Source organism: Anomaloglossus baeobatrachus, chromosome 1 (assembly GCF_048569485.1).
Source record: "Anomaloglossus baeobatrachus isolate aAnoBae1 chromosome 1, aAnoBae1.hap1, whole genome shotgun sequence".
In the NCBI taxonomy this organism is placed as follows: Eukaryota; Metazoa; Chordata; class Amphibia; order Anura; family Aromobatidae; genus Anomaloglossus; species Anomaloglossus baeobatrachus.
Genome location: NC_134353.1, coordinates 208,727,389 through 208,748,296, shown reverse-complemented (window position 1 = coordinate 208,748,296; position 20,908 = coordinate 208,727,389). Strand labels below are relative to the sequence as shown.

Below are 20,908 nucleotides of genomic sequence, written 5' to 3'. Positions count from 1 at the left end.
GCGTCCGTCGTGACCACCGCCCAGGATGGGGGTAGGAAGGATTTCCCCTTCGATAATGAAGTGGGAAGAAGCCACCACCGAAGGGAAGCTTTGGTTGCCTGAGAGAGGGAGACATTCCTGTCGAGGGACGTCGGCTTCCTGTCCCATTTGCGTAGGATGTCCCATTGAAGAGGACGCAGGTGAAACTGCGCGAAAGGGACTGCCTCCATTGCTGCCACCATCTTCCCCAGGAAGTGCATGAGGCGCCTCAAGGGGTGTGACTGACCTTGAAGGAGAGATTGCACCCCCGTCTGTAGTGAACGCTGCTTGTTCAGCGGAAGCTTCACTATCGCTGAGAGGGTATGAAACTCCATGCCAAGATATGTCAGCGATTGGGCCGGTGACAGATTTGACTTTGGAAAATTGATGATCCACCCGAAACTCTGGAGAGTCTCCAGAGTAGCGGTGAGGCTGTGCTGGCATGCCTCTTGAGAGGGAGCCTTGACCAGCAGATCGTCTAAGTAAGGGATCACCGAGTGACCCTGAGAGTGGAGGACCGCAACTACTGCAGCCATGACCTTGGTGAAAACCCGTGGGGCTGTCGCCAGGCCGAACGGCAGTGCCACGAACTGAAGGTGTTCGTCTCCTATGGCGAAGCGCAGGAAGCGCTGATGCTCTGGAGCAATCGGTACGTGGAGATAAGCATCTTTGATATCGATCGATGCAAGGAAATCTCCTTGGGACATTGAGGCGATGACGGAGCGGAGGGATTCCATCCGGAACCGCCTGGTCTTTACGTGTTTGTTGAGCAGTTTTAGGTCCAGGACAGGACGGAAAGACCCGTCCTTCTTTGGAACCACAAACAGGTTGGAGTAAAAACCGTGACCCTGTTGCTGAAGAGGAACAGGGACCACCACTCCTTCTGCCTTCAGAGTGCCCAGCGCCTGCAGGAGAGCATCGGCTCGCTCGGGAGGCGGAGATGTTCTGAAAAATCGAGTCGGAGGACGAGAGCTGAACTCTATCCTGTAAGCGTGAGACAGAATGTCTCTCACCCAACGGTCTTTTACCTGTGGCAGCCAAATGTCGGAAAAACGGGAGAGCCTGCCACCGACCGAGGATGCGGTGTGAGGAGGCCGTAAGTCATGAGGAAGCCGCCTTGGTAGCGGCACCTCCGGCGGTCTTTTTAGGGCGTGACTTAGACCGCCATAGATCGGAGTTCCTCTGATCCTTCTGAGGCCTTTTGGACGAGGAGAATTGGGACCTGCCCGTACCCCGAAAGGACCGAAACCTCGACTGTCCCCTCCTCTGTTGGGGTAATTTTGGTTTGGCCTGGGGTAAGGATGTTTCCTTTCCCTTGGATTGTTTGATGATTTCATCCAGCCTCTCACCAAACAAACGGTCGCCAGAAAATGGCAAACCGGTTAATCACTTTTTGGAAGCCGAATCTGCCTTCCATTCCCGTAGCCACAAGGCCCTGCGGATTGCCACCGAATTGTCGGCTGCAACCGCCGTACGGCTCGCAGAGTCCAGGACAGCATTAATAGCGTAGGACGCAAATGCCGACGTTTGAGAAGTTATGGACGCCACTTGCGGCTCAGACGTACGTGTGAGTGCGTCAATTTGCGCTTGACCCGCTGAAATAGCTTGGAGTGCCCATACGGCTGCGAATGCTGGAGCAAAAGACGCGCCGATAGCTTCATAGATGGATTTCAACCAGAGCTCCATCTGTCTGTCAGTGGCATCCTTGAGCGAAGCCCCATCTTCAACTGCAACTATGGATCTAGCCGCCAGTCTGGAGATTGGAGGATCCACCTTGGGACACTGAGTCCAGCCCTTGACCACGTCAGGGGGGAAGGGATAACGTGTATCCTTAAGGCGCTTGGAAAAACGCTTATCTGGAGAAACTCGGTGTTTCTGGACTGCCTCTCTGAAGTCGGAGTGATCCAGAAACATACTCGTTGTACGCTTGGGGAACCTGAAACGGAATTTCTCCTGCTGAGAGGCTGACTCCTCCACTGGAGGAGCCGATGGAGAAATATCCAACATTTGATTTATGGACGCGATAAGATCATTCACTATGGCATCACCATCAGGAGTATCAAGGTTGAGAGCGGCCTCAGGATCAGAATCCTGATCAGCTACCCCCGCTTCATCATACAGAGAGTCCTCCCTCTGAGACCCTGAACAATGTGATGAGGTCGAGGGGATTTCCCAGCGAGCTCGCTTAGGCGGTCTGGGGCTGCGGTCCGTGTCAGAGACCTCACCCTGGTATCTATGAGACACCCCGGGGGAACATTGTTGTTCCAACTGAGGGGAACCAGGGGGCAATGATTCCACAGTGGCCATGGTCTGAGATACCGGTCTGGACTGCAAGGCTTCTAGAATCTTAGCCATAGTCTCAGAAAGTCTTTCAGTAAAAACTGTAAACTCCGTCCCTGTCACCTGGACAGTGTTAGCAGGTGGTTCCCCCTGGGCCCCCCTTAGCAGAGGCTCCGGCTGAGTAAGTGCCACAGGGGCCGAGCAGTGCACACAATGAGGGTCAGTGGAACCTGCCGGTAGCGAGGTCGTACATGCGGCGCAGGCAGCATAGTAAGCCTGTGTTTTGGCACCCCTGCTTCTTGTGGGCGCCATGCTGTTGTCTCCCCTGAGCAACACAATAGGGTATATAGCCAGAATCAACCGTGCACCATACAGTGTAAAGTATAGCCTATAAACATATAATCTATAACTACACTTCTGCACAAGTGGGGCCAGCACCTCAGGTGCTGCTTACCGCCCGCTTAAAGCGGTTATGTGGCCACCAGAATCCCTGCCTGGGTCTCCCAGAGCTTGTCTCCCCTCTGCAGCGTCAGAGGAGCTGACAGGAATGGCTGCCGGCGTCCTGAGGAGAGGAGGGAGCCGTGGGCGTGACCCAGAAAGTGCGGGAACTGTTGCCCCACTGTGCACAGTGAGGGGGGTGGAGTATGTAAAGCATGCTCCAGCCCTCAGTGCTGCCGTCCTGTACAGCGTCCCGCCCTTCCCCTGACTGGCAGGCCTGGGGGCGGGAGGAAAAAAGAGACTAGGCCGCAAAAGCCGGGGACTCGAGTTATAAGCGCGGCCGCCGTATAAGCGCGGTCGGCGCGGAAGTGCCCGGCGCACTAACAGTCCCAGCCGCGCCGCAGTGATAACAATGGCAGCGGCGGTCAGCGCGGTAGTCCCCATACACTAACACACTCAGCGACGCTGCAGTGTGTAATGGCACAAACGCGGTCAGCGCCGCGGTCCCCGGTGCACTAGCACGCCCAGCAATGCTGGAGTGTTGCTGTGCGCGGTCCCCACGGGGACACAGAGTACCTCAAAGTAGCAGGGCCATGTCCCTGAACGATACTCGGCTCCTATCCAGCAGAGTCCTCAGGAGCTGTGGATGGAGCACGGTCTCAGTGCCTGGAGACCGATTAGGATCCCACTTCACCCAGAGCCCTAGGGGGGATGGGGAAGGAAAACAGCATGTGGGCTCCAGCCTCCGTACCCGCAATGGATACCTCAACCTTAACAACACCGCCGACAAGAGTGGGGTGAGAAGGGAGCATGCTGGGGGCCCTGTTAAGGGCCCTCTTTTCTTCCATCCGACATAGTCAGCAGCTGCTGCTGACAAGCTGTGGAGCTATGCGTGCATGTCTGCCTCCTTCGCACAAAGCAAAAAACTGAGGAGCCCGTGGGAGCACGGGGGGTGTATAGGCAGAAGGGGAGGGGCTTTACACTTTTAGTGTAATACTTTGTGCGGCCTCCGGAGGCATAGCCTATACACCCAATTGTCTGGGTCTCCCAATGGAGCGACAAAGAAATGCTTCATTTCTACATTGAAATCATAGCCCTTTCTGGCACGGCTTAGTATAGTGGGGGATCCCCAACAGAAAGGTTTGCCGAGGACACATATATGTGCCTTAGATATTTTCACAAATTCCTAAGTGCTTTTCACAGGGCTCAAGGGACTCATACATGCACATTACATCAGCATCACAGAGGTAAAAGGATTAAATCAAATTTTAATTGTGGAATGTGCTAAAATGAAGACTTGGTAAAACCAACCACCACATAATAAGGTCTACGACTACACATGGGGGCAATAACGACAGTAGCCAGTCCAAACATATGGAATGAACCTAACTTATCTCTCTTATCCTTTCACTGATAAACTGGCTCCTTCAAACTGACAGCTTTACAGACACTCACAAGAACATAAAAGAAAATGCAAATAGATCATCTGTCTCGCACCCTTCTTCGCACAGCTTACTGCACATTCACAGTCCCCAAGGCTCTGGGCAAATAATGTCTTTTGCAATAAAATATCATTTAAGACCCTCTCGCTTTCCCGATGCCTCATAAAAAGGCCTTAAGTATTTGTATGTTCTCTGATGTGATTTAAATCTGTTAATCTCCGCCATTAAAGAGTATTACAACTTTGTAGCCATAGATTTTATCTTTCAGTGTGAACGTACAACGAGGAACATTTTTTTTTAATAACCATAACTTTTTAGGTTTTTTTCCCCCCTCATACCAATTTGGCTTTAAGTAAAAGGAAAAATAGATTAAAAGTGGCCAAACACAAAATCCCAAAGTCACTCATCAACCTATATCTCGTGTCTGGCCACAATTACCAGGAGACTCCAATTATACAGCCTCATTGGTTTGCTTGTTCTCTACAGGATTCATAACTGCTCCATTACTCTATCTTCTAATGGATGAAATCGACTCAAATAAGACCCATCATATAAAATTCTCATTTAAAAACTTATTTTTTCAATAATTCAAAATGAGGATCTGGAGCTTTATTTTAAAATTTTGCCAGGGCCACAATTTGCCTGTAGACCATAGACAGAATCAGCATCAGAAGCATGGAGGTTATTATACAGCAGTAATGGGCTGTGCAGCTGTGAATGCAGCACTGAAGAGAAAAAACAAAAGCTAGAAACTACAGCATTTTCTTCTTACACTATACCCTTCATTCCTACTAACCTCCCCATCCATAAAATATAATAAGAGGCATGAGGAGCTGCTGATAAGTCTGTGGGATCTTATTTTGTTTCTATAGTAACGAATGTTACATCACATAATAATAATACTAATAATAATAGTAATAATTTAATCATTTATATAGCGCTATTAATTCCACAGCACTTTACATACATACATTGGTCATACTGTCCCCATTGGGGCTCACAATCTCTATCAGTATGTTTTTTTGGAGTGTGGGCGGAAACAGGAGACCCCGGAGGAAACCAACGCAAACACAGGGAGAACATACAAACTCCTTGCACATGAAAGCCTTATCTGTCTAATATATGTTTTCAAAATTTTGTGTTTGATGCTTATGGCAACAGTCTTCTACACACGCGGGATAACAAAATGGCGGAATCTAATGCAATAATCACAGCAACTGAGAGCAGAGGAGTGATAAAATTCTTGTTTCTGCAAGGAAAGTCCGAGAAGGATATTCATGGTGATAGGTCACAGACATTGGGGATCAATGCCCTTCATATTCCACAGTTAAGAACTGGGTTGCCAAATTTAAAACGGGCCACTTCAGCACCAATGATGAGGAGCGTTTTGGACGACCGAGAGTGGTTGTTGTTCCGGAGATCGTCGATGCACAACCTCATACTGGAGAATCTACAAATTTTAGCTAAAGCAACAGCAGACATCATGGGGATTTCTCATGAATGTGTGTGTCATTATCCATGAACATTTGGACATGAGGAAGCGATCTGCAAAGTGGGTCCCCAAATGTTTGTCAACAGGTCAGAGAAGCATGCAAGTGACAACTTCCTGGTCCATTTGTCCGCATTTCCAGACTGAACAGAACTTCCTGGATCGACTGGTTTCTATGGATGAGCCACTAAGGTGATGACGTCTGTGTTCTGGGATAAGGAGGGCGTGCTGCTAGTGGACTATCTTCAAAAGGGTTCCACCATCAATGCAAGGTATTACATTGAACTTTTGGACCAATTGAAGGCAGCTATGAAGGCCAAAAGGCGCGGTAAGTTATCCAAAGGAATTTTGTTCCTGCAAGACAATGCCTCCGCTCACACTGCAAATGCGACCACGGAAAAACTGGCAGAGCTGGGCTTCCAGCTGGTTGACCACCTAACCTTATTCTACCAGATCTAGCTCCCTCTGACTATAATGTTTCCAAACCTGAAGAAACACCTCAAGGGTACCAAATTTTACATAATTTCTGATGCCATGGCTGCTACAGATGCCTCGTTTGAGGCAAAACCGAAATCCTTCTATTTGCTATGCTCACAGAACTTGGAATACCGATGTAAGAAGTATGTTGACATCAGTGGAGAGTATGTGGAATAAATGTAAAGTTTCATCATCCGATCTAGTTTCTTTCTGGGTAAAGCCAAAGACTTATCAGCAGCCCCTCGTATAACCTGACACTTCAATGTATTGGCAGTCGGCAAGGCTGTGGATTTGGAGGTGTGGAGTCTGTGTCCATTTTGGTGGAGTCTAGAGTCAGTAAAATAATAAATTAGCTAACTGGCCATGCTTCAAATATGAGAAGTACAATTAGACTGATGAATGAGAATAATGAAAGTGAACAGCAACTAGAAGAAAACTTCAGATACCGTATGTTTGAGATGGAAGGCCACAGTCCTGTTACCGTAACTGAGGAACAAACAGATATTACTATAGAAGAACAGCAAATTGATCCTTTCGAATTAGATGATCTTGTTAAAGCTGCTTCAAATCTTTCTTTTTCATCACATGCACTGTGTTGTGCACACACTGCAGCTGGCAATAAAAGAGTCTGCAAGAGGGACATGCTCAAAATCTTATTGGCAAAGTGAGGAAATTGGTTATTGCTGCCAGAACCCCTAAAATGTATTCCATCTCGAAGCAAAATGCTGGAAAAAGGGACAATTGTACATCAAACCACATGGTGGGGTAGCCCTTACGCAACGCTTGAGCTGAAACCCTTTCTTCTAAACATGACCAGTCCTCCGATAACACTAAATGAATGTCAATGGACACAGGTGGCTTAACAAAAGGAATTGCTTCAACCCCCAAAGTGACTAAACAAAATTTCAACCTGAGGATTTAACTCCTGGCATCTTCATAAAGTAATGGAAGAACTTGATGTTTTGGCCGTCCCAAAGAGGAGGTTTAATCGCAGATGGCATTCCTGCATTCTTTTGGCAGCAATTTATGTGGACCCAAGTCATTGTATATTGCTGGATGATCACGAGTTCACTAAAGGAAAAGAAGCACTGACAGAGGTAGTAAGTAAGATGCGTGGGCTACAGGACTACCAAGAGGAGTTGGGTCTTGCCAGTACTACTGCTGCAATATCTTCATCCTTATCAAAGAGTTTAATTTTGAAAATTATTTGGACGACATGGAGCAGGCAAAGTGTTGCCGCAGGAAAAAGAAATACAACTCCCATAGCAAACAGGTTGACCATATTTCAGAAAAAAATTTCACCTGCTCTCAAAGTAGTAGTTCAACAGTTCATGAAAACTGACTGTGCATGAGCAATTTATACCCTGAAATTGTTAGAGAGATACCTTCCATGATTAATCTGTAAATTACAGTAAAACACACACACCTGAAAAAATCATTTATTAGAAATAAAAAACACAAACAAAGTCCCTCATCACCAATTTATTAACCCCGACAAAGCCCTCCATGTCCGGCGTAATCCACAGACATCCAGCGTCGCATCCAGCTCTGCTGCATGCAGGTGACAGGAGCAGGAGAATACACCGCCGCTCCTGTCACCTCCACGCAGCTAATGAAGGCAATAGCGCGATCAGCTGAGCTGTCACTGAGGTTACCTGGATCCAGCGGTGGCCGCAGCGGTGGCCGCGGGTAACCTCAGTGACAGCTCAGCTGATCGCGCGGCTGTCTTCATTAGCTGCGTGGAGCTGACAGGAGCGGCGGTGTATTCTCCTGCTCCTGTCACCTGCATGCAGCTGAGATGGAAGCGACGCTGGAGGTCCGTGGATTACGCCGGACAAGGAGGGCTTTTTGGGGCTTATTAAATTGGTGATGAGGGAATGTGTTTGTGTTTTTTATTTCTAATAAAGGATTTTTTCGTGTGTGTGTGTTTATTTACTGTAATTTACAGATTAATCATGGAAGGTTTCTCGGGGAGACGCCTGACATGATTAATCTAGGACTTATTGGCAGTTATGGGCTGCCAATAACTCCTTATTACCCCGATTTGCCAACGCACCAGGGCAAATCGGGAAGAGCCGGGTACAGTCCCAGAACGGTCGCATATAATGTATGCGGCAATTCTGGGCGGCTGCTGACTGATATTGTTAGGCTGGGGGGCTCCCCATAACGTGGGGCTCCCCATCCTGAGAATACCAGCCTTCAGCCGTATGACTTTATCTGGCTGGTATTAAAATTGGGGGGGAACCGCACGCCGTTTTTTTTAATTATTTATTTATTTCACTGCCCAGTATAGACCCGCCCACCGGCTGCTGTGATTGGGTGCAGTGAGACACCTGTCACTCAGCGTGGGGGCGTGTCTCACTGCAACCAATCATAGGCGCCTGTGGGCGGGGAAAGTAGGGAATACGAAATTGTTTAATGAGCGGCCGGCTTTTTCAAAAGAGTAAAAACCGCCGCAGCAGTGTGAATGCCGTGCAGTGCCGCGCCGGAGATCGGGGAACGGTGAGTATGAGAGAGGAGGGGAAAATGACCGACAGACTGTGAGAGAGGGACAGAGATAGTGACGGACCGACAGAGAGAGAATAGAGACCGAGAGGGAGAAACCGACTGACAGAGAATAGTGATTGACAGATATTGTGACACATCACTCGTTTCCAGTGTTTTAAGTCCCCTTTACACACTGAGACTTTGCTGCACAGCGGGAAACAAAGGACCAAAGAATGGTCCTGAGCGATTTGTAGTGATCAGCAACTTCACAGCAGGGGCCAGGTCGCTGATGTGTTTCACACATTGCAATGTCGCTGGGGATGTCGTTATTACGTCACAAAACCGGTGACGTTACAGCGATGTCGTTTGAGATGTTGCAGTGTGTAAAGCCACCTTAAGAATCCAAATCAGAAACTCTAAGTACAGTCAAGTGTTTCGGGGTGTTTGCCCAACAGCAGTGCAAAGCCAGGTGTCTGATTTGGCTAGGTAAGAGGCCTATGCTACATCCAAATGGATGTAACAAGGTTCCAGTTCTTTCTATTGGAAGAGGCTATTTGCATATTTAAAGTGTCTTATTTTGCTTGTACTATTGATCTAGGCAAAGTCTGTACAAATAACATTGACCACTTAGAAGACTTCTTAAAGAAAAAAATGGTCTCAGCGAAATAACCATCTGAAGCGAGACAATGACCTCTGAAGTATCTCCAAGGTCTGCGTCAGAAGTTAGAAGGACATCAGACCCGTATACTGTATGTTTTCACAAGAGGAAAGCATATATTTTTTCCTTTAATCTGTTTCTCGGTGTTTTGCTTGGACCTTTTCCGCATCAAAAAATGAGCTCACATGTTTTATCAAGTAAATGATTGTTACTTTTCCACATAATTGTGTTTTTGCTTGTATAGAACAAGTCAAAATGTTGAGCTGTGAAGCTAGCAATAATAAATGCTTTCTGGCCTCATTTGGATATATTCGCTTTCATTTTGCTCTGATCTCATGACTACGTTATATTTAGGCTACAATTATGTCAATTATTTGCTTCAGTGTGTCTGGGGATTTCAGTCTGACCAGCAAGAATACCCACCCTCCCCTCCCTCCATAGCGATCATGGCAAATTACAAGTCCGGATTTACTGCGTACACTGCTCGGGCTTTATTAAGGCCATTTGGCATATTTATTGTACTGTGTGCAGCCATGTCCCGCAAGCAATGCAAACACCGAATTCCAGTCATACTAAAGCACTGTGATCCCTGCATGTAGTGTTCCCAGAGTGTGTGTAAACGGCAGGCCGGGTAAACAGTATTGCTTTAGCTGCCAATGGCCATGATACACTGGCCACGGGCAGCACGTCACTAATACACAGCCAGCGGGGACTTGTCGACTGAAGTAAAAGGCTGCACATGTACAAGTCTCAGAAGAAGACACAGAATCATCATCTCCAATAAATGGAAAATAGTATTTATAGGCGACTAAGTGATCGTAAGGATAAGGAAGGAAAGCCCATAGTCTCCCAGTCAGCCCCTACATATCTAAGTCAGAGGCCTCAACTAGAGATACTGGTCTTCATGGTTACTATTAGCCAGATAGAAAAAGCCAATTCATGTCCTGAACAGCATGACAAAGGTAATCCGTCACCAGGTTTTTGCTACCTAATCTGAGAGCAGTGTGATATATGGACAGGGATCCTGATTTCAGAGATGTGTCATTTACTGGGCTGCTTAGTGTTGTTTTGATAAAAATCACTGCTTAAATCAGCAGATTATCATTAGAGGACTACTTGGCCTGCTGCCAGGTAGTCTAGCATATTCATGAGCTCTGTATAACCCCCGCCCCTAGCACTGATAGACCGTTTTCTCTGTATACTTTACATGGGCAAAAAGTTGCCAATAAGTGCTGTGGGCGGGGTTATAGAGCTCCACATTCACTTAACTGTTAACTGCTAGATCAGCAGCAAGAAAAACATTGATTTTATCAAAATGACAGAAAACAGCTCAGTAACTGACACATCGCTGGAATCAGGGTCTCCTACATTATGCTGCTCTCCAATTCGGTAGCAAAAACCTGGTGCCAGATTCCCTTTAATTTTTAAGTTCGGCTGAACCCACCGAACCAGGCTACAACGGATCTGCTCATCTCTATTCAGCATACATAAAGCACATGAACACTGATTTCTTAAAAAATAAATAAATAAATAAATAAATAAAAAAAATCTGTGTTCGGTACGAGCATCAAACGTTATTGTTTGGGTCCACTCCTCTCTAGACGCAACCATGCATACCTAGCTGTAATGCCCTGCACATGAGGTAAGCGACTTACCTTATCAGTAGAACTTTGCTACATTTCTAATATGAGGTATTTCCTAATATTATTATACCTACGATCTTGGAGCTGGGAATACCCTTTTAAGTGTGACTCCTGTGGAGACGAGCGGTTTATGTTATATGCCTTTTAGCTTTGCTTACCATGAATTTGTATCAGCTCTTTTGACATATCAGTCATTTTCTTCAGATTTCTTTGCTCCCTTCTAAATACATATCCAATCATTTCTTGCACTGGGCTGCAAGCCAAAAGTGAGTACACCCCCAATAACTTCATCTAAACTCTCACACACCTCATCTAGCATCACACATAGGCCCAGCACCATCCATTGTAATGGACACTGTTCCACAAGTACTGCACAAAACACCAGCCCACAATTATCACCTAACCCCTACTCATCTAGCCAAACCAGATCTCATACTTTGCACCGATGTGGGGCAATACCCCGAAACACTGTGTCTGCAAATTGAGATTCTGGTTTGACTTGTAAATCCCAAGTCATATAGCAAGGCACATTTAAAGGGTCAATATGGACTTTTAGGATTGCTACTTCCAATAGGTGGCGCTAGAGTTCAAGTCACCTTCCTCTCTGAAGAGGCAAATTGCACCTACCCTCCTGGTGACCAGTTGTTTGATGTCGTCTTGGTCTCATATGACCAGCGTGAGGAGGAGGACTTTTTAAAATACCAATTTTAACTGAACCCCGAAATTCATTGAGCGATTGATTCATGGATCAAACACCGGTTGTGAATTTTGCCACTAAGCTCCTTGTTAGAGAACAGCAAGTTGTGCAGAAAATACTGAAACACTGAACAGTTGGACATGGGCATTCAGCAGATTATAGACAGTCACATTGAGTTCACCTGAAACGGTTACAGGGCATTTAACGATTATCTTGAAATTTCACCCCAATGCCAAATATCCCTAACATTTTGTGAGTAGAGAATGTATAAATTAAACACGGTATAGAGCAGGGAGTGTTCATGTATGTACACATTGCTGTATACATACAGAAACAAGAGGAGGTTCTGCAGGTACTGTATGTCTGAGGACAAAAGAAACCGGTGATTGTAATAAAACTTGCCCGATTGCAATATCCTGTGCTGAGCGTTCCGGTGTATGGTGGACTCAGGAGAGCTAGCACTTGACCAAATGATCATTGGGCTGACAGCTATGTAATGTGTATGACATCTTTGGCAGTGACTTATCTCATTGAGAGCAAAAGGATCGGCCTTCCAAAATCAGAAAAGCCAGACCCTTAACTCTCCCACCAATCAATTATATGGGGCTGACATACTAAGACTGTCGACCGAAACCAGTTATCGGTGGGATCGGCTGACATTAATCTAACGTGCATAAGTGGCTTTCATTTTTAAGATAAAAATTAACCAAATATGACACGCCATGTCACCAAAACTTGATATAACAACCTGTGTTTTCAACAGAATTCTTTACAGCCTGCTCTTTTATATGTTGTGTTGCTCTTCGTGAAGGTTTTATATACGCCATTGTAAGTGCTTTGTTGTCCTGATGTGAAGCCATGTCGTGTCATTTCCTTAACTATACTTATGGCCATGTTGGCAATGACTCGCAATTGCTTTTTGGCGTGCCAAGCTGCCATGAACCTACCAGATGATTCTCGGTCCATTTCTGCAGTTTGGGAAGCCTCCATAGACGACACCACACTGACTGCATGAGGGGCGGCACTGACCGGGGACGGCGTGGGGACAGCAGACTTCTTCTGAGCTATTACCACACTCCTAAGGAGGGAAGAGGAAAAAACTAGTTTGAATATGGTTAGTAGCCAATTCCTTAAGTATTACACACTACTTTACAATTACACCTGCATTATTATATTACGGTACATGTTTTTGATTGGTAGTACTTCATTGTGTGGTTAGTTAGTTCTCATTAGACATGGATTGTAATATCGCAGATTTACTAGAATAAAATAAAGACTTAACGCTGATATTACAGTATATTTTCCCATTTATCCGCTTGTACAAGACTCTATAATTATGATCTAGATATATATTAGGATATCGCCACTTCCATCTATAAAGACCTCTACAGATTAATACGGGGAAGTAAATTTGACATCCGTGCCCATCTCAAAACACATTTTTCATTATTTTTTGCTTAAGTGCTAACTACATTGTATCAGAAGACATCGCAAATCAAATCTGTTCTCAAGGCCAGAAAAGCTGATTATAACGTTGTCCTCTGAGACACCTTGATACTTGATGACATGCAAGGCTTCCTTCCTCCTAACAAACTCCATTTCCTTAATACACAAGTCATTGTACCATGACAAGTGAATAAAGCAATAGCCAATTATTTAGCTGAAACCTTCGCGACCATTTGGAACTTCATCTCATAAATCAGAGCGCTCCTTCTATGCAATGTCATATCCACGTTCCACCGGGCTACAAAAATCAAAATGAAGCTACACTTTAGCAGTCCACTGTCATATAGAAAAGCAATGTATCTCTTAAGTGTCCTACAGCGAGATCGGCAAGGATTTCAAAGAGAGGCTTACATCACTCCTGACAGGACAAGGGTGAAAAGACCAGCCACCATAAATATTCTCCGGCATAAGGTCAGTGTGTTATTAGTCCCAATTACGCAGAACTGGAAGAAGGCTTTGTGGTGCAGATAATTATTGCCTGTTGAATGAGCACAGATCACCAGACCTGGCCAGACTGCAGCCGGCCACCAGAATATATGCCTGCAAGCCACACATGAACAGTGGCATGCAGATACGTTATCGGACCCTTCTTCAGCATACAGATTTGCAAACTCATCATGGCTACAGAGCCAACTTTTTTTTTGTTAAACCTTTGTTATTTTTTATTGTTTATTTAAACATCTCCCACCATGTATCTCACCAAACTTTACTATGGCGCTAACAAAAACAACAAAAAAAAAAGGTAGTGAGAGGACTAGGTATGTATAGAAGAATGACAAGAGGGTTAAATCAGCTTACAAAATACACAAGGCACATTTGAACACGTTGGGGCAAATTTATGAATCTTAGGCCCCCTTCACGCGTTCGTGGTAAATCCGCACGTTTTTTCACGATCCGTGGTGTGGGTGCGTATATGTGTGCGTGTTCAGCGTGTGCTGTGATAGACAGCAGGAACTTCTATGCTTACCTATCCCCGGCGCTGCCGTCTCCGCTGCTGCTTCTGGATCTGCGGTGCTTTGAACACGCATGCACATAATGTGCACTCATTGAAGCAAGTGACACGCACCGAAGACAGCAGAGCATAAGAAAGGAGAGGATAAAAAATCATTTTATTTCACTGACATGTTTTCTCTGGTACGTGTCACACTGATGTCACATGGATCACATCAGTGTTTGGTCCGTGTGAAACCGGTGCTGTCAGAGAAAAACAGACATGTCGCCGTGTGGATTACACGGGCATGCGTGTTTTCACATGGACATGTGTCTGTGTAGAGCACACAGAGGTGTGCGCAGACTCATTGATTTTAATGTGTCTGTGTATCCGGTACGTATGCAAACTGACATCATACGTACCGGAATCACAGATGTGTGAAGGAAGCCTTAGGCTGAGTTTACAAGTCCAGTAATCACCTGTTAGAACGGATACAGCAGAAATTCAATGGCAAAAAAGTTCCGCAAACCCATCTTTCTTGTCTATTTTGAAAAAAATAGATTTCTGCCAGACGTTTTTTTTTTTTTTTTTTTACATAGGAGTCTATGGAAAACAGACGCATTAACAGATTGCTATTTAGCCATTCACTTTTGTTTCTTTGGTAAAGGATTAGTGTTTTTCTTACTGGATCAGTTTCAAATCTGAAGATAAAAAGCAATTAGTTAACGGTTCCAGTTACCATAGACTCCCATGTGAAAAAAAACAAAAAACAAATCAGGCAGAAATCAATTTTTATAGCTTTTATGTGAAACTGATCCAGTAAGAAACGGATCCTTACCAAAGGAAAGAAAAACGAACGGCTGAATAGTAATGCATTAACGCATCCATTTTCCATAGACTACCATGATAAAAAAAAAAAAAAAAAACAGATCCTGCAAATATCAACTTTTCTAAAACGCACAAGAAAATTCTGTATGCACAACTTTTTTGCCAACGGATTGCTGCTGGGTCCGTTCTAACAAATGATTACTGGACATGTGGATTCAGCCTTAGTGCAGATTGCAGATGGTCTTAAAGCACCTCAAATTTATCAGTCATTCATGCGGTTTGATAAGATTGGCATATTTTAAGACACTCTAATCAAAGTTTACACCACTTGTTAGCTTACTTTGTGCCAAAAATCTGCACAAAATGTTGTTGCATGGTATCGCAAGTCCAGCAAGACCACATCCCTTGTTGAACAAGGCACGCATATGGCAAAAGACCCAGGATTCTTATGAATTTAGCTTGCTAAATATGCGTTAATGTTTATCTAACCACACACACACACATACACACACACACATACATACACACATATATATATATATATATACACATATACATACATATATTATATATACATACATACACACACACATATATACATACATACAGTGCCTACAAGTAGTATTCAACCCCCTGCAGATTTAGCAGGTTTACACATTCGGAATTAACTTGGCATTGTGACATTTGGACTGTAGATCAGCCTGGAAGTGTGAAATGCACTGCAGCAAAAAAGAATGTTATTTCTTTTTTTATGTTTTTTTTTTTTTTTTTTTTTAAATTGTGAAAAGTTTATTCAGAGGGTCATTTATTATTCAACCCCTCAAACCACAAGAACTCTGTTTGGTTCCCCTAAAGTATTAAGAAGTATTTCAGGCACAAAGAACAATGAGCTTCACATGTTTGGATTAATTATCTCTTTTTCCAGCCTTTTTTGACTAATTAAGACCCTCCCCAAACTTGTGAACAGCACTCATACTTGGTCAACATGGGAAAGACAAAGGAACATTCCAAGGCCATCAGAGACAAGATCGTGGAGGGTCACAAGGCTGGCAAGGGGTACAAAACCCTTTCCAAGGAGTTGGCCCTACCTGTCTCCACTGTTGGGAGCATCATCCGGAAGTGGAAGGCTTATGGAACTACTGTTAGCCTTCCACGGCCTGGACAGCCTTTGAAAGTTTCCACCCGTGCCGAGGCCAGGCTTGTCCGAAGAGTCAAGGCTAACCCAAGGACAACAAGGAAGGAGCTCCGGGAAGATCTCATGGCAGTGGGGACATTGGTTTCAGTCAATACCATAAGTAACGTACTCCACCGCAATGTTCTCCGTTCCAGACGAGCCCGTAAGGTACCTTTACTTTCAAAGCGTCATGTCAAGGCTCGTCTACAGTTTGCTCATGATCACTTGGAGGACTCTGAGACAGACTGGTTCAAGGTTCTCTGGTCTGATGAGACCAAGATCGAGATCTTTGGTGCCAACCACACACGTGACGTTTGGAGACTGGATGGCACTGCATACGAACCCAAGAATACCATCCCTACAGTCAAGCATGGTGGTGGCAGCATCATGCTGTGGGGCTGTTTCTCAGCCAAGGGGCCTGGCCATCTGGTCCGCATCCATGGGAAGATGGATAGCACGGCCTACCTGGAGATTTTGGCCAAGAACCTCCGCTCCTCCATCAAGGATCTTAAGATGGGTCGTCATTTCATCTTCCAACAAGACAACGACCCAAAGCACACAGCCAAGAGAACCAAGGCCTGATTCAAGAGGGAAAAAATCAAGGTGTTGCAGTGGCCTAGTCAGTCTCCTGACCTTAACCCAATTGAAAACTTGTGGAAGGAGCTCAAGATTAAAGTCCACATGAGACACCCAAAGAACCTAGATAACTTGGAGAAGATCTGCATGGAGGAGTGGGCCAAGATAACTCCAGAGACCTGTGCCGGCCTGATCAGGTCTTATAAAAGACGATTATTAGCTGTAATTGCAAACAAGGGTTATTCCAAAAAATATTAAACCTAGGGGTTGAATAATAATTGACCCACACTTTTATGTTGAAAATTTATTAAAATTTAACTGAGCAACATAACTTGTTAGTTTGTAAGATTTATGCATCTGTTAATAAATCCTGGTCTTGTTTGAAGTTTGCAGGCTCTAACTTATTTGCATCTTATCAAACCTGCAAAATCTGCAGGGGGTTGAATACTACTTGTAGGCACCGTATATACATAATATATTTTATATATATATATATATATATATATATATATATATATATATATATATATATATATATATATATATAATTGCCTTATTCTGTCTGTCTGTCTTGCTCCAAAATTGTGTCACGTGACAGTGTCACTGTAAGTGTTATAAAAGTGACAACTGTCGGATTGGACGCTGGGCTCGGCGTGGCCCTGCCCCCCCCCACGGACTGGCCGCTCGCCTCGGAATGGCACCGCCCCCCGCATTGATTAGCCGCTCTGGGCTTGGCCTGGCTCCGCCCCCCCACGGATTGGCCGCTCGCCCTGGCCTGGCCCCGCCCCACATGGATTAGCCGCTCGCCCCGGACCTCCACATACATCGCCCACTCCAGCGTACATCGGCTCCCGGTACACATGTGCAGGGAGCCGGCATACGCTGACGCGTCGCCCGCTCAGCCCCGCTCCAGCGTACACCAGCTCCCAGTACACATGTGCAGGGAGCCGGCATACGCTGCGGTCAATAATGAAGTGTCATGCAGAGGTGAAAGAGTTAAAGACACTGCAAGACACTTCATTATAGGCAGCGGGCACCCCCAGAAGAGAGAAGACAGAAGAAAGAAGACCCCGCAGTCATACTCACCAGACGCCGACCAAGAGCAGGTGAGCGCATCAAGGTCCTGCAGTGGCGGAACACACACACACACACACACACACACACACACACATACATAAGAACAGACACACACACATCAGATCACACTCACTCACTCTCACACACACCTCACACACACATCAGATCGCATCCACACACAACAACATCCAGTGATATCGCTTACTTCTCGGCGGCGATACTGTGCGTGCAGTGACTTTCCAGGACCTGCCGGAGGATCACATGGCCGGAAGCATGTGGTCTCTCTGGATGTTGTGAGTGTGTGAGCGCGTATGTGCGATATCGTCAGTGTGTGTGTGCGTGTATGCGATCGGGTGTGTGCGTGTATGCGATCGGGTGTGTGCGTGTATGCGATCGGGTGTGTGCGTGTATGCGATCGGGTGTGTGCGTGTGAGTGTATGCGATCAGATCTGTGAGTGTCGGCAGAGGAGCACGGCGCGCAGCACAGCTGCTGGGACCGCCCACCGGTGGGCACAGGGAGAAGTGGGGTGTGAGTGTATGCGATCAGATGTGTGCGTGTATACTGTCTGATGTGTGACTGTGGAGCACGATGGGGAATGCGCAGCATGGGGGATGGCGCACGATGGCGGGAGCATGGGGAATGCGCAGCATGGGGGATGGCGCACGATGGTGGGAGCATGGGGGGTGCGCAGCATAGGGGATGGAGCACGATGGGGAGTGCGCAGCATGAGGGATGGAGCACGATGGGGAGTGCGCAGAAGGGGGATGGAGCACGATGGGGAGTGCGCAGCATGGGGGATGGAGCACGATGGGGAGTGCGCAGCATGGGGGATGGAGCACGATGGGGGGTGCGCAGCATGGGGGATGGAGCACGATGGGGGGTGCGCAGCATGGGGGATGGAGCACGATGGGGAGTGCGCAGCATGGGGGATGGAGCACAATGGGAGTGCGCAGCATGGGGGATGGAGCACGATGGGAGTGCGCAGCATGGGGGATGGAGCACGATGGGAGTGCGCAGCATGGGGGATGGAGCACGATGGGAGTGCACAGCATGGGGGATGGAGCACGATGGGAGTGCGCAGCATGGGGGATGGAGCACGATGGGAGTGCGCAGCATGGGGGATGGAGCACGATGGGAGTGCGCAGCATGGGGGATGGAGCACGATGGGAGTGCGCAGCATGGGGGATGGAGCACGATGGGAGTGCGCAGCATGGGGGATGGAGCACGATGGGAGTGCGCAGCATGGGGGATGGAGCACGATGGGAGTGCGCAGCATGGGGGATGGAGCACGATGGGAGTGCGCAGCATGGGGGATGGAGCACGATGGGAGTGCGCAGCATGGGGGATGGAGCACGATGGGAGTGCGCAGCATGGGGGATGGAGCACGATGGGAGTGCGCAGCATGGGGGATGGAGCACGATGGGAGTGCGCAGCATGGGGGATGGAGCACGATGGGAGTGCGCAGCATGGGGGATGGAGCACGATGGGAGTGCGCAGCATGGGGGATGGAGCACGATGGGAGTGCGCAGCATGGGGGATGGAGCACGATGGGAGTGCGCAGCATGGGGGATGGAGCTCGATGGGAGTGCGCAGCATGGGGGATGGAGCTCGATGGGAGTGCGCAGCATGGGGGATGGAGCACGATGGGGGATGGAGAACGATGGGGGTGCGCAGCATGGGGGATGGAGCACAATGGTGGGTGAGCAGCATGGGGGATGGAGCACGATGGGGGGTGCGCAGCATGGGGGATGGAGCACGATGGGGGGGTGCGCAGCATGGGGGATGGAGCACGATGGGGGATGGAGAACGATGGGGGTTGCGCAGCATGGGGGATGGAGCACAATGGTGGGTGAGCAGCATGGGGATGGAGCACGATGGGGGGTGCGCAGCATGGGGGATGGAGCACGATGGGGGGTGCGCAGCATGGGGGATGGAGCACGATGGGGGATGGAGAACGATGGGGGTTGCGCAGCATGGGGGATGGAGCACAATGGTGGGTGCGCAGCATGGGGGATGGAGCACGATGGGAGTGCGCAGCATGGGGGATGGAGCACGATGGGGGTGCGCAGCATGGGGGATGGAGCACGATGGGAGTGCGCAGCATGGGGGATGGAGCACGATGGGAGTGCGCAGCATGGGGGATGGAGCACGATGGGAGTGCGCAGCATGGGGGATGGAGCACGATGGGAGTGCGCAGCAGGCGGGATCGAGCTCGATGGGAGTGTGCAGCATGGGGGATGGAGCACGATGGGAGTGCGCAGCATGGGGGATGGAGCACGATGGGAGTGCGCAGCATGGGGGATGGAGCACAATGGGAGTGCGCAGCATGGGGGATGGAGCACGATGGGAGTGCGCAGCATGGGGGATGGAGCTCGATGGGAGTGCGCAGCATGGGGGATGGAGCACGATGGGGGATGGAGAACGATGGGGGTGCGCAGCATGGGGGATGGAGCACAATGGTGGGTGAGCAGCATGGGGGATGGAGCACGATGGGGGGTGCGCAGCATGGGGGATGGAGCACGATGGGAGTGCGCAGCATGGGGGATGGAGCACGATGGGGGGTGCGCAGCATGGGGGATGGAGCACGATGGGAGTGCGCAGCATGGGGGATGGAGCACGATGGGAGTGCGCAGCATGGGGGATGGAGCACGATGGGAGTGCGCAGCATGGGGGATGGAGCACGATGGGAGTGCGCAGCATGGGGGATGGAGCACGATGGGGGATGGAGAACGATGGGGGTTGCGCAGCATGGGGGATGGAGCACAATGGTGGGTGCGCAGCATGGGGGATGGAGCACGATGGGGGGTGCACAGCATGGGGGATGGAGCACGATGGGGGGTGCGCAGCATGGGGGATGGAGCACGATGGGGGGTGGAGCACGATGGGGGTGCACACCTCCCCCCAAAACACACACAGCGCCACACGAACACCGCACAACACACCACACACACACTGGGAACCACAAACACCTCCCTACACAGACAACGCCGCGCACACACAACACCCAACACACAAACACCGCAGCATACACAAATATATGCACATACCGCGCAACACATACACTGTACAAAACATACCTCCCCCAAAACACACACGCACTCCACACCCACACAAACCGTGCAACACACACCGCACCACACACACAGAACGTTGTAGACACACTGCGCTCCACAAACAACGCAACAC

The 20,908-nt window shown here is 48.0% G+C and overlaps 1 protein-coding gene across 2 annotated transcripts in view; it reads right to left on the bottom strand.

Moving 5' to 3' along the window:
- Nucleotides 1-20,908, bottom strand: part of LRBA (LPS responsive beige-like anchor protein) — an 805,540-nt gene that overhangs the window by 652,122 nt on the left and 132,510 nt on the right. For both annotated transcript variants that reach the window (XM_075347936.1, XM_075347944.1), the window contains exon 28: nucleotides 12,577-12,707. In XM_075347936.1, coding sequence (XP_075204051.1) covers nucleotides 12,577-12,707 — 131 coding nt within the window. The remainder of the gene's footprint in view (nucleotides 1-12,576; nucleotides 12,708-20,908) is intronic.